Source organism: Eucyclogobius newberryi, unplaced genomic scaffold (genome assembly GCF_026437365.1).
Source record: "Eucyclogobius newberryi isolate DKJ021-1_F unplaced genomic scaffold, fEucNew1.0.hap1 SCAF_6, whole genome shotgun sequence".
Lineage (NCBI taxonomy): Eukaryota > Metazoa > Chordata > Actinopteri > Gobiiformes > Gobiidae > Eucyclogobius > Eucyclogobius newberryi.
Window position 1 is genome coordinate 17,059,941 of NW_027316278.1, and position 15,189 is coordinate 17,075,129.

The window sequence follows — 15,189 nt, forward strand, 5'->3', positions numbered from 1 at the left end:
CGCCGATCTGTCAACACTGCGCCACGGGATTGTGCGCCTGAACGCGGCAGATGCTCTCTCATAAGTCCGCTTAGAGCACACTAGTCCAATTAGCCAAACGGGGGAGGCGGAAATCCACTCGCACATGCGACGTTTCTACGCGTTTTCCACCTGAAAAACATGGACGTGAACGCGGCTCTTACGCGTGACCTCCCGCAGCGGCCCGCCATCGACGCACAAGTTCGACCCGACGTCCCGCGGAACGCTCTTCTGAGATGCCGAGGCGTGTAAGCGGAGGACGGGCTCTTTCACAACGGTAAAGCCAATAAGCTCATAGAAGAAAGAAGAAGGAGAAGAAGAAGAAGACAACACAGTGCGTGGCCTTGAAGCGAAGTCTGCGGGATCATGGAGAAGTACACTGATGTGCTGCTCGTCACCGCCAATGTCGGCTCGCTCTTTGATAACGTGAGTTATCAAACTTGTACACACCGCCTCAAAACATTCTTCTTCTTCTTCTTCTTCTTCTTCTTCTTCTTCTTCTTCTTCTTCTTCTTCTTCTTCTTCTTCTTCTTCTTCTTCTTCTTCTTCTTCTTCTTCTTCTGATGGCGGCTGGTATCCAAGAGTTACATTCCCGCCACACTTTATCCCTGTGACCTTCCTTCAGGGGTTTGTTACATGTACCAGACTTTATTCTTTAGACTCTGGCGGTTCTGTAACTCTTGGATATACCAGCCGCACATAAAACACCAAAGAAGCAGCAGAAGAAGAAGTTTAACAAGGAGTTGCTTAGTTACAGTCATGGTTACAGTGTGGTAAATGAAGACGCCTGTTCTGGTGTCAGCAGGTGCATCGTGTAACTCTTCTGGAGGGTTCGCCACCTGCTTGTGCTCGTTTCCATGGAGATTTATGCGTATTCTCCCGCTGTTCTTGAACTGTGCGTTGCAACAATGAAAAGTGTCCTCTGTGGGACAAATAAAGGTTCAGCCTGTTTTCATTTATAAGTGTTTATACTGAATAAAGGGAAATATCTTGGAAAAACACACGTTTTTACTGTGATCCCACCTGTAACTTGTCTCCATGGAGATGGATAAGTTACTGTGAAGCTGCAAATCAATAACATCTCCATGGAAATGGGTTTGTCCACCAGAAAAGTTACACAGTGCACCTTTAAGACTGGAGCAAATCATTATCAAGCATTAAAAATCATTATCAAGCATTAATTAATTTATATCTTTATGTTGTTTTGTGCGACTAAACGGTTTGAACCACAGGAGTTGAACAAGGAGTGTGCTGAAATATCAATATATCAAGTATTTTTGTCATGTTTTTAAAAATATGTGATAGCAGTACAATTGTGTTGCATTTGACATATTCCCTGTTTGGATCATTAAAATGTTCTACGATATAGTTTGTAATGAAGGATTACACCCACATGTGCAGGTTGTGGTTTATGTATTTGGTCAGTATGAAGATTTTGTTTGGAAAATGTGCCATTTCAAAACACAGTTTAAGCCTGTCAATTTACCCTTTGTTGGCCAATGTTTTCAAAAGCCAGATCCTTTTTAGTGCAATATACTATGATTTAATCTCTTCTTGAGCTTGAGCTATGTTGTTAATAGTGTATAGAAGACGGTGTCAAAAACAATTTGCTAATGAGGGACAATCAAATTTCATGATATATCGATAAAAAAAATAATCCCTAAACCCTATACATTTAATTGTTATAGGCTAAAGTTTGTAAAAAAAAACAATATATATATATCGTCCAACATCCGGAAAAAGGAGCATGAGAAACTAGAGAAGGAGCTGGAGAAGGCCTGGAGCGTGAAGGTATCGGTGGGGCCTGTAGTGATCGGAGCACATGGGGCAGTGACCCCCAAACTGGAGGAATGGCTTGAGCAGATCCCAGGAAAAACATCAGACATCTCGGTCCAGAAAAGTGCAGTGCAGGAACAGCAAAGATACTGCGCAGAACCCTCAAGCTCCCAGGGGCCTCTGGTGGAGGACCTGAGCTTGAAGTTGGAGAAATAGAGAGACCGCCCACGGAGGGTGAGAAAGAGTTTTAGAAATATATATATATATATTTTTTATATATCTTCTTATTTTTTTCCTATTTTATTGTGATTATTTCAAACATTTAAAATGTTTGTCAAAAAAATCATAATTAACTATGATGCAACAGCAATAGACAATATTTTGGACAATAGTTAAATTTCCGTTTGGAATGGAGCAGGAAGAAGTCTGAATTATTTTAATCCTGCCCCCGGCAAAGTTCAGGTGCAAAACAAATGTATATCCGCATCACCTCATTCACATGGGTTTTGACATAAATGAATGAATATTGATTAAGCCCAGTAAACCAGTAGAAACACATTATTAATAAGTTACTCTGGTACTACACATCATTAATGGCCTTGACTCATCATGCTGCCCCCTGTTGGTCTCACAGCTCTCGTCTTACAACCCCAATGACGCCTTATTATTATTAGTTGCTAAGAAATGCACAAAATATTTAAAATGCAGTACCTTTTCACTCTGACCTGTCAAAATGCTTCACACAACTAGAGATGTCACGTGGGAGCGCACGGTTCACTGAGTTATGGAAATTTGGCCGAGGACCATTTCCATTTGATCTGGACAATGTTTTTAATGTTTAAACTTTCAATTTTCAATAACGGGCCTCACAAAGTTGCTTTACTCCACATTGTGAGGCCTGTATTATAATTATAATTGAGTTGTACACAAAGTACAACATTGTGCCCCACATTATTGCATAAACAGCATTTGGTGCTGAAAAGTCAGGAAAACTTAAAACAAGGCCTCTTTTTACTTCTTTGTGACTGCAGAGCACAAATGACACAAAACATGGACATTTTCAAGTGGACATTTGGACAGATACATTGTCTAGACCAGGGGTTCCCAAAACTAATCAACCAGTTTCATGTTGCTTCCTATTAGATTGTTATTGGGTCTAATTTAATTTAAAAATATGGTTTTAAATAAAATATGTATTAAAAGCAGGGTCATCATTCAAAAAGGATATCTCCAAACCATCTTGGGACCCTCTGCTGTGCCCTGTGACCCCCCTGCATGCCACAGACCAGTTTATAGTAATCAGTGTGTAAACTGAGGCCTGAAATACAATCCAGGACCAGAGATCATTGTAAATGTTTAATACTATAATAGCTGACTATTGTAGTTTATGTGTGTCATGAAAAAAACAAGCACACAAAAAAATATGTTTTAAATATAATTTTTTTGTTCTGAATTTCTTTTTAGTTGGGCGAGATTCAAAGTCAATGGTTGAAGGAGCTGTACAAGGAAAGTATATAAAAGTATTTTTGTGTTAAATATGGAACACACATCCCTAACCCAAATTTCATCAGTTGCTTTTTTTCTCTTTCTCTAGACAATCCACAATTACCAGCCACGGTTTGTCGCATTACACTTTCAAGAGGTCGGGGGAAAAGACTATATGGCCAACATGGGCTATGCTGAGAACTTCTTCAGGTAAGACCAGGTTTACTCATGGTGCCAACACAATCTTATCTTACAAGCCTGCACACCTTCAGTGACAACAAGAGTATGCAAATCCCTTTACGCGACACACAAGATGTGTCATTTTCTTACTGGTACGACTCGCTCAACTGTAGACCCAGCCATCAGACAACTGTAGACCCAGCCATCAGACAAGTGTAGACCCAGCCATCAGACAAATGTAGACCCAGCCATCAGACAAATGTAGACCCAGCCATCAGACAAATGTAGACCCAGCCATCAGACAAGTGTAGACCCAGCCATCAGACAAATGTAGACCCAGCCATCAGACAAGTGTAGACCCAGCCATCAGACAAATGTAGACCCAGCCATCAGACAAATGTAGACCCAGCCATCAGACAAGTGTAGACCCAGCCATCAGACAAGTGTAGACCCAGCCATCAGACAAGTGTAGACCCAGCCATCAGACAAATGTAGACCCAGCCATCAGACAAGTGTAGACCCAGCCATCAGACAAATGTAGACCCAGCCATCAGACAAATGTAGACCCAGCCATCAGACAAGTGTAGACCCAGCCATCAGACAACTGTAGACCCAGCCATCAGACAAGTGTAGACCCAGCCATCAGACAACTGTAGACCCAGCCATCAGACAAGTGTAGACCCAGCCATCAGACAAGTGTAGACCCAGCCATCAGACAAATGTAGACCCAGCCATCAGACAAATGTAGACCCAGCCATCAGACAAATGTAGACCCAGCCATCAGAATGTATTTACAGTTTTCTGTTTTGTGTAAGCGCCACACAATGATTTTGCCTCCATCAAAAATGGTCAGTATCTGTCCTAATCTCCTAATCATAATCTCTTATTGAATAAACAACTGTAAATGTCTCTAAACCAGGCTCACATATCGCTCACATGTTATCTGAGTGGTTTAATTTGCCAAAACCCCTTGATATTTCATATTTTTAATATTCTAAGGCTAATACAAGTTTCTCCATTTGATATGAGATTTTGTTCCACTTCAGTTTTTCCTCCATTCCTCCATTTAAGATGTATTTGCTTGTGTTGGATTCAACTATATTCCTTCCTGCATCCTGCAAAGTTAGCTGTGTCCAAAAGCCAAGTTGAAAACTGAATAGTAATTTTCCTTTCATTGTTCAAATCCTCTATTGGAGGATTGTGTAAATTAGGATGCACAACCTGGCACAAGCCACTAGGTGGGGACGTTGACTCAGCTTTATTTTTACTGATTCAAATTTTAGTTTTAACATTTATTTAATGTCTTCTCCAGAATAAGCAACATCATTTCCAAACCAGAATATCCATAATATATTCTACTTCTTAATTTGTCTCTCTAATACACACTACAGCAGTGCTCAAATGTTATGTACCTGCTCTCATTTTATACTTTATCTTAAATTCATTTTATACTTTATCTTAAATAAATGTTGTTACAGGAGCATAGAGACAAGTGAAGAAATGCGTGACTTTGATCGGGTCTGTATCTACGTTGACAACCGCTTTCAAGATGAGAACAGTTTCACGGTGAGAACTATATCAGTTTGTTTGTTTCAGCAACATGCTTTTCTTACATCGTGCTGTAGTAGTGAAGTGTAAACTTATACGCCATATAAATTATGAGCAATGCTATTTGTGATGCTTCCACTAGAGGGCACCCTTGTTTATCTAACAGTGGTTCTCAGCCACTCTTGTTCTCCATGGATTGGTTTCAATACATTTGCTCCAATGCAATTACAAACGTTGACACAGCAATATAATATGTCTTTATTATTTGTATTTGTGAGCTTAATTGACCCAGGAGGAGGGAAATGATCTCGCTCTATTTGACCCATCCTTCGATCTGTGCCTCCAAATGGTAGCGACAGTGAGCCTTGCAACCCTTCTTCACCCAAAACATTCACACATCTAAAATCCTAATGTTGTCCTTACCAATTCAAGCTCAGATTTCCCCATAATGAAGTGTACCTTATCATTGCATCCAGACACACAGGAAACCACTCAGCACCCCGCAAGGTAAACAAAGCATTTCTGTGTCTATCTGTTCCTCTGCTCACAGTTGGTTTGTCTACTACCAAACTACCAAAAAAGCCTATTCTCGGTGTGTGGGGAGTGGTGTTTAAACTGTAGCCTTCTAAACCTCATAGATCACTAAGATTTAGGTCAAAATGATGTCAAAATGATGTTCTTTGGCCTTGTGCTCAAAAACAGGTTTATAAGTCATACATAGCGTTTCAAAAACAAGATTCCTATCGTCATCTTTTGTTGAATCCACGCTCCGCTGGATGTAGTTGCAAGGACAATGCTCGGGTCATTGGTTCATGATGTTGTTTGTTGTCATGAAACTCAGCTCTTTATTTGACCTCTTGAATTACATCTGGGTGACTCGAGCTAGCTCTAATTGTCTCTACAGCAGCTCTAATACTGTATATGAGCGAAGTACTATTAACCCTTACTCCTCCCAGGTGATACTTTTACACTGGATATCTGACAGTAGGGGTCAATTTGTGCACCAGTGGAAGGTAAGAGCCAAAAGTCAATGGGCAGGTGTAAGGAGACGGGCCAAAGTCAATGCATTAAACTCTAGATTAAAACTATTGATCCCGGCCTATTTGTGCACAATAAATAAGTCGTGAGGGCTTCGGCAGACAGCTGGGAGTTAAGTTTCCCCTGCGCTCAAGTCTTCTGCACGCTGCTCCAGTGGTCGCCCTGAGAGGTCTGCAGCGAGCAGAAGCCCCCACCAGCCCCACAATGTCTCATTCTCATTTGGTCTGTGCCACCTGCATTGATTTTCAATTTGTTTCCTGTTGGCGGGGGATCATCAGTTATAAGGGCAAGGGCCAAGAGTCGGTTTGGGGAGTTCTCCTTTCACATTTGCTCGCAGAGGCAGAAGGGGCAGACTTGCGTACACATTCCCAGTACAAATGGTGTTTTGATAAAAAATCACTTCTAAGTCAATATTTTTTTATTAAACTGTGCACAAACCTGATTGATGAAGACTGTTGTTTGGAGGAGTATGTGAAGGGAAATGTGTTTGGACTGTTCACGTGCGCACTTTCTCTGGTTTTAAAAAGACCAATATGTCCCAATATCTAACCTTAAACTTATCTACTACCAGAATATAATTGACTTTACCTCTCACCGTGTGTGCGTTACACCGCAAAAAGAGCCACATTTGAACGCTTTAGAATTTTCTTAGCCTCTAAACATCTACATGGGGCGACAGTGGTGTAGTAGGTTATCTTTTGCCCAATAACAGGAGAGGCACTGGTTCCAACCTCACCTGAAACGCACCAGAAAGGCAGGACCATGGCACAGCACACTTATAATAACTTAATGTAATGAGCGTGATTATCCAGAGTGTAAGTATCTGTGATTATACAATTGGGTTTCTTGTTATTGCTCTCCATCAGATGAAAATGTCTCTCGAAGCGCACACATCGGTCTGAACACTTTGGTCACTAATTACCGTTCACTGGAGCTGATCAAAGAGGCACTTCAGTTTTATTAAACAAGGATTATTTTGACAGCACAGATAGAGGTTCTCTTCAGGGATAGATCTCTCATGTTAGTGTGGGACGGTCACGCCCTTCGCCCCTCTCGGCACCCGCTGATTTTTCTTGTGCCCCGCTCTCTCAGGCAGCATTGGCAGACGGCAGGCCCACTGCTTAATACCTTTTTAATTGTTTTAATTTTCTGTCTTTATTGATCTCAGGGGGAATGATTAATCAGATCAGTGGAGCAGGCAGTTAGTACATTAAAAATGGTCAGGCCATGTCAGGGATGATTTGGTGCTGAAGTGTGTGGAGAGAGTGTGTGTTCATATGTGCCATGTGTGTTTCTCATTGTTCAGGTTTACAATTTAGTTTGTATTTTGGGTATATTTCTATTATACAATTGAAAAACAACATCTTGTGACCATAGTTTCAACAGCAATGATTGTATAAATGTATATGTATAATGCATATTTAAATGGTATTTTCTGTTTGTTTGTTGCAGGCTTTGGGCAGCATGTATTTCATCCACAAAAAACTGAAAAACATCTTGCAATATGATTTTAATGGTAAGATATTTCCCCCATAAAATCTGTCATAAACTGCAATGACAATATCGTAATATTTTTTTTTTAATTTAAGAGCCTAAACATAGGATCATTTTCTATTTTTGTTATCTTTAAACATTACTTTGTATCTTCCTTTTTCAAAATCTGACCTTGATACTTAGTACTGCAGTATAAGCACCGGTTTATAGGGTATTTGCCTAAGATGAGAGGGACAGAGTTTCGAGAAAGTCTTTCGCTGCAGCATAAGTCCGGTCACGTTATCCATGAAAAAGCTGCTCACAAACACTTATGGAAGAACCATAAAGAAGTGCAGCTGCCAGTGTCCGTGCTGCTGTCTGCCTCGGCACGCCTAATGTCTCTGTTATAGATCCTCTCATCGCGTATGCCGCTCTGATGAGGTTAACACCAGTTTATTGATTGCCGTTTGCATGTTTTCTCACTCTTTTACATGTCACCGCTCTCACCTCCCCTTTCCCGCTCTGTGCCCCTCACAGTGAAGGATTTTAAACCTGTGTCGGGGCAGAACAAGTATACGGGCGCTCTGGACGCCGTCGCTACTGTGGAGAAAGAAAAATTCCCAAAGAATTTCTGGCCTGACGTAAGTATATACAGATGATGGTGAGTTTGTGCATGCATTGATTGGTTTGTTGGCAGTGTGTCTGTTGTAATGGGAGGGCTACTCTGGGACCGAGGGGAGACGGGGGGGCAAATGAGTCTTCTGGGGCAGAGCGCTGTCCGCCGCCTCTGACAGGGAGACAAGACAAATTATGTGAAAGGATCAATAATTATCTCAAATTTCACTGCCGTTTAGTGACTCGCCCTCATTCGTCTGTGTTGCAGTTTAAATGGTCCAGAAAAGGCTTCATGAGGACACGCTGGATCATACACAACCAGTACGTACCACGCGCACGCATTCATTTAACAGTGTTGGGTTTTTTAGAACCACTTGAACTTGATTAAAGATAATAAATATAGAAATAATGAATATTAGTGGTTGAGATGTTAAACGGGCTGAACTGGTGCACTAGATGTCATTCAAATACTCTGTGGAAACATCAAAATGTGCAAGAGCTCTGAATATTTCATGTTTCTTTCTTTCTTCCACATCAGACAATAGGTAAGAGATGATGTCATTTCCTTCATTTCTTACCGATTGATGTAGAAGAAATAAATTGAACCAAACCTAAAATATTCTTAATCCAGCCACAGAATATTCTTGGAAAAGTAAATGGATTTATTGTAAATAATATAGCATCATCATTATTATTATTATTATTATTATTATTATTATTATTATTATTATTATTATTATTATTATTATTATCTATCTAATATTGTGTTATGATTTCCACTGCTTTTAACATCTACAATTTAAAAAATATTTCTTACTTTGTAGCCTGTAGGACCATAGAGACCAAGAAAAGCCCCTATAACACAGACTTATCACATGATTTCCTGTTTATCCTGGCTCCTGCCTCTATTATGTGTGCTCAGACAGAGGTATAATGGTAACCGGACGCTGCTTTGTCAACTATTTTAATGCATCTGTAACAGGGGCTTTGACCTGGTCAACATCCATCTCTTCCACGATGCCTCGAACCTGATCGCCTGCACCTCCAGTCCCTCTATTTACTCTGCCAACCGCAAAAACGCTCTCCGATACGTCATTAACAGGTCAGATGTGAAAATGCATGCGCAGTGTCAGAACTCAGAGATGACACCGTCCAAATAGTTCATACCTGGTCAAACAGGATGTGTTTCAGCTGAATTAATAACATTGTTTGTCTCATTCTAGGTTATCAGACAATGGGCACACTCCCATGCCTTTCTTCCTCTTTGGAGACTTCAATTTCCGTCTCGATGCACTCAGCCTGGTTCAGGTGTGATGACTCTTTCAACTTAATGTCACTATAGGGTTTAACAAATGTCACTATAGGTTTTTAGGTTTTAACAAATGTCTTAATGTCACTATAGGTTTTAACAAATGTTTTATTGTGACTATAGGTATTAACAAATGTCTTAATGTCTTAATGTCACTATAGGTTTTAACAAATGTCTTAATAATGTCTTAAAATGTCTTAATGTCACTATAGGTATTAACAAATGTCTTAATGTCACTATAGGTTTTAACGAATGCCACTATAGGTTTTAACAAATGTCTTAATGTCTCTATAGGTTTTAACGAATGCCACTATAGGTTTTAACAAATGTCTTAATGTCTCTATAGGTTTTAACGAATGCCACTATAGGTTTTAACAAATGTCTTAATAATGTCTTAAAATGTCTTAATGTCACTATAGGTATTAACAAATGTCTTAATGTCTCTATAGGTTTTAACAAATGTCTTAATGTCACTATAGGTTTTAACGAATGCCACTATAGGTTTTAACAAATGTCTTAATGTCTCTATAGGTTTTAACAAATGTCTTAATGTCACTATAGGTTTTAACAAATGTCACTATAGGTTTTAACAAATGTTTTATTGTGACTATAGGTATTAACAAATGCCTTAATGTCTTAATGTCACTATAGGTTTTAACAAATGTCTTAATGTCTCTATAGGTTTTAACAAATGTCTTAATGTCTCTATAGGTTTTAACAAATGTCTTATTGTGACTATAGGTTTTAACAAATGTCTTAATGTCACTAAAGGTTTTAGCAAATGTCTAAAAGTAAATCTGTTTTCATTTTGTGACCAGCATCTGTCCACGCCGGCCGAGGTCCAAACCGTAAAGAAGGACCGCAGTAATGAAGTGGAGAAGATCATTTGTGAAGAAAAAGATAACGACCACAAGGTAACGTATTCATTATATACTGAATTAATTCCCCGGTGTTTCTGTTTGGATTCATGCATTACCTTATTGAACCGGAGACTGTTTGACCTGTAGGTTTTACTTCACATCGAGGAGAAGTTGTTTACCTATCTACATCAAGCGGTTTTCAGAGAGGACAATGGCAAAGCTGTAAGAACACAATACTTATCTTTTATCCTTTCTCATCTCCCAACTGGACATGTGTGCACAGTAAGATTATGTTAAGATAATCACTGTCGTTTGCATGACAGAGTGTCCTCAGTTGAAACTAGGTCAAAAGATCAATCCTAAACACGTGAACTCAACAACCTCACAATCTCACCTAGTTACATTTTTGTCATTACAGCTTTTGAAATACGACCAAGAGGTTGTAGCATTTCATGATGTTTTAACGGAAGAAGATATTAAGTTTCCACCAAGGTAAGTATACATGTCTAAGAAACCCTGAATAAACACATTTGTCTTTAACTGAATTAATGAAGAGAATTTTAGATTCATTCAGAAGTGTGAAAAATCAGAACACATTATATTGTCTATAATTAAAATTATTAAAAATTTACCTAAAAAAGAAACATATAGTGTAATATTCCAAACATATACCACTTTTTTGTGTGTTAATTTAATTTAAACTTTTAATAACTTAACCATTAAACCTGTTTCACGTCTAGCAATAATTGAAGCTCAACAAAGGCATTTACAGTCACATCTTTGCACGTTCCTGATGCATTGTTGAAATATCATTCATCATTATTGAGATGCATCTATATACTTATACATTTAGTGACTAACTACAGGACAAACACAGAATGAAATACATGTCATACATATTTTTGTGTGTTCCCAAGCTTTTATTTACGCTTTTCTTCTGGTTCTTAGCATTCATGACATTTTCGCTGTGTGTGTTGTGAACAGTTTTTCCTCTCTCGCAGTTATCCTTACAGTGAAGACTACACTAAACCGACTCAGTACATGAACACGCGCTGTCCCGCCTGGTGCGACCGCATTCTCATGTCCCACAGTGTCCAGGACCTCCTCCTACACTCAGTCAGTCCAAAAGCCTCCGTATTGTCTCTATAACGCTGCACATGCTTGAACTTCAAATCTGTTTTCAGGCCGAGGACAGTGAGCACAGCTTTGTCTACAACACCGTGGGTCCCAACGTGTGCATGGGAGACCATAAGGTATAATAATGTCTGATGTTTATTCATGTTCAAGTGATTCATGTCAGTTAAGTCTTTTAAAAGTTTCAGTAAAATACAAAATAATATAAATGTTCTCTCTTTTTATAGCCTGTTTTCTTGTTCTTTGCCCTGAAGACGAGCGACCATTGAACCTGCTCCCTCCCATGGTAACAACAGTGACACTATTTGCACATTTAACACAACACACAGCCACTGTTTTTAAGCCTGTTTTAAGCGCGCTGCTCAGTCCAGCGTGCGGAGTGATCACTGTAATCTGGCCCCATTCGTCCCCCGAGGGCCGTAACGGGCGCGGGCCCAGTGGAGTTTGGGATATGAACTAAGATGAAGTGTCGGCCGTACACGAGCGCCCCTGTGTGTCTGCTGTCACTAAAGCGAAGCCCATCAGCACCTTCCCCTGATCTATGCGCGTTGAATCCTCTCCACTGACACCGCTGCCACGTGCTAACTGCAGCGCTGAGTGTCCTTTCTATAATTACCACCCTGATGGCCGGCCGGAGACACATATATTGTGCTGGACGCGGTATTGGCACTTTTACGGTCATGATTTTGTTTTCTCTGCCATTTAAATTTATTTCCCCACAAATGTATTGCTTTTTAACAAGCGCGCCACTTGAGAAGCGCGCAGAATGATTAGAGTCACGAAAACAATGGGGAAGCGTATCGGGGCTTTAAATTATTCGCGTGACAGATTGTGCAGCGTTAGCCTACGCCTCAGTGACTTTATGTCTAAGGCTACAAACAAAGCAGCTTGTGTTGGCCACCCAAATATACTGTGTCACATATTTGTACTACACCCAATTTGTGCGGGTCTTTCAAATATGACTCTCCGTGTTTCATATTGGAGATGGTCGTCCGAAGTCTTTGTCGTAATCGTAATGCAAAGTCATGAATGGAAATACTTCACAAATAAGATTTTTTGTAAAAAAAACAAAAAAAACAAATTCACTTTATTTTATTAACAATCTTCTGACTCTTATAGCATTTGTAGAACTGCCTATGTTTGTACTGAAAACCTCCAAAAATGTTCTCTGGATTCTTTCCGTTTCACTTTTAATCTTAATCTTTCTTCGTCCCTTTCCCAGGAGATAACAAAGTAGTGGAATTTCCCCCCTTTTCAGCGCAAGAGCACAACATGTTTTTGTTATAATTTGCATAATGTGTGTTTTTTTATTATTATTCTACTTACATGTGTTCATTGTGTGTGTTTTTGGACAAGACACAAGAGACGTTCAAGAATCGGTTCTGACCATAACGCAGTAGCAAGACGCCACACCAAGACCTCTCTCTCTCTTATACTTTATCAGAACGAACGATACATTATACATGCTTTTAAAAATCTATACAAGCTTTTTTTTTTTTACTCAATGGACCAAGTGTGAATGAAAGTATTTAGTTGAAAAACTGTATAACCATAATGGCTAAAATAATCCTAGTTTTGTTTTGGTGGTTTTATTTTGTCTGTGTTGTGTTTGTCTTATGTTTAACCAGAGGGACTGCAGTGACACATCGTTTTGTCATTTTATTTTTCAACGCTTGTTCTGATTTTAGGTATTTATTTTGACGTTAAAGAGATATGAAAAACACAGCCACGTTGGCAGATGTTATCACTATGAATCTAAAATATTTTGTTTGTAGCTGTAGCTGCCAGTAAACGTGAGCTGTAAACACATGGCCGTGTGTTTTGTGACGTGGTGTAAATATAACTGATTCCACTTGATCTGATTTCTTACATGTTCATAATAAATGTTAAAAAAGTATTTTGAATATCTTTTTTTTGACTCTTTACAAAGCTCTTTGCCCAATGCTGTAATAAGACATTATGATTATTATTATTCTTTTTCAAATGAGACTTCACTTTTCTTCCAATAAGACGGTAGTATACAAGTGATCGTTCAATTACCTGTGTCTTTTATCAGATTATTCCCAGAGTGACAGATCGATCAGACTGACCACAACTGTCCCCGTGTGGTGGTCTCTTCGAGGTGTGAGCATTGATGGTCCTTAGCCTCTCGTATCCATCTTTTGTACTTGTGTTCCAGCTATTTTTGCGTTTTCCCAGTCCATAACGTGGTTTTCTCTTTTGCAGTTGTCAGATATTGCGGATTTTAGATTTTTTTTTTCCTTGTTCTGTTCTTGTTAATTGTCTCTTTCTTGTGTTGAATGTTCAGGTAAATGAGTTATCGCTTGTAAACGACTGTCTTGATTGAAAAAAAGTGAAATTAGACATTATGTGGCTGTCAGTTTATCGAGTGTAGCAGTAACAAAAGTAATATTTATTTATGTGTTATATTATATCCTGCTGATTAATCCGTAAAAACAAAGTGCTTTGTTCTGCAGACCAGACACATTTTTCATTGCCAAAATGAAACAATGTACAATGCTGCTGAATTTCAAAATTTTGTTGTAGCTTGAATGATACATCAGGTCTGTCATTTGTGGTTGTGGTTGAAATGTTTGATCATTTCCTCATAGTCTTGCTCAATTGGACACAACAGACAGAGAAGATTTTTCTTGTGCATGCAATATCTAAAAGAAGTCATAAATTACATTGTAACATTATAAACAATGAGACTGATTCTAGCTTGTGTGTGTGTAGTCTATTTAGGCCAACACTACAATGTCAAAACCTAACTTTTGTAAATAATAAATATACATTTTCTTCTATGTTGTTATTGTGTTTATTTTCTTTAAACCTGTTTTTAGTTGGTTGCTGCAGTCGACTCCTACTCTCTTTGAATGGGAGCGTAAAGGCATGTAGTCAACTTGAACTGGTTGGATACAGTACAAAGTACAGGGAGTACGCCACATATTTGGACTGATTTGACTCATGGCCTTGAAATTAATTCCTAACTGATGCAGATAAAGTGCAACACTGAATTCATGCAAAAATAAAATGGACAGGAAGACGCTCACACGGCCAAAAATATTGCTTCACACTTTTTACTTTGTATAAATACATAGATTTGGTTAAAAAACATAGTCCATGACAAATTGGCTGTTCGGGGTTTTAGTTTATGTGCCGATTAATATTTCACTTGCCAGTTTCCTTTAGAGGGTTGAATAAAAAATATCACATTTTTCCTCACATCACAAATTGCACGAACATCCTGTCCACTACACGAGGCATTATATCATTTGCTGTGTGAAAACATGAGTTAGATTCTGGCGTGGGTCTTGGCTGTGTCTGTCTGAACCATAAAGAGAAGTCTCAGTGGTCAAAGAGCTCGTCTGTTGATATTGATTTAATGTTAAATGGCTTCTGGGGGTCATTGTCTTCAATTAGGACGGACCCCAGAGTCAATCACTGCAGATTTGGCCTTTGCTCCCTGTTCAGTTTTTACTGGCTTAACTTAAAGTTTCATTTAAAAACACTTTAGTTTTGACATTGACCATTTACAAATACATTGATTATAAGACTGTGTCAAAGCTATGAATTCAATTAATTGAATACAAACATTATTTAACACAAACAGCTCTGACATCGTCTCTTTTTTCAATTGTCTTCTGGAGTTAAAATGTATTATTTATTATCGGCTTCATTAATTCTGTTTTCATTGGTAAAATTTAACTAAACCAAAAAACACAAACTGCATGATGTAAATTCCCATTCCAT

At 38.9% G+C, this 15,189-nt stretch overlaps 1 protein-coding gene across 1 annotated transcript; it reads left to right on the plus strand.

Moving 5' to 3' along the window:
* Positions 1–313: 313 nt before the first annotated feature.
* Positions 314–14,240, plus strand: inpp5l (inositol polyphosphate-5-phosphatase L). The gene is made up of 16 exons (XM_072433317.1): positions 314–444; positions 3,259–3,298; positions 3,387–3,489; positions 4,938–5,025; positions 7,498–7,561; positions 8,056–8,159; positions 8,402–8,454; positions 9,116–9,235; positions 9,357–9,441; positions 10,261–10,356; positions 10,450–10,524; positions 10,721–10,794; positions 11,304–11,418; positions 11,487–11,555; positions 11,664–11,722; positions 12,793–14,240. Exons 1-15 carry the CDS (start codon positions 385–387, stop codon positions 11,703–11,705), a joined length of 1,188 nt encoding a protein of 395 aa, XP_072289418.1. The 5' UTR covers positions 314–384; the 3' UTR covers positions 11,706–11,722; positions 12,793–14,240.
* The last annotated feature ends 949 nt before the right edge of the window (positions 14,241–15,189 follow it).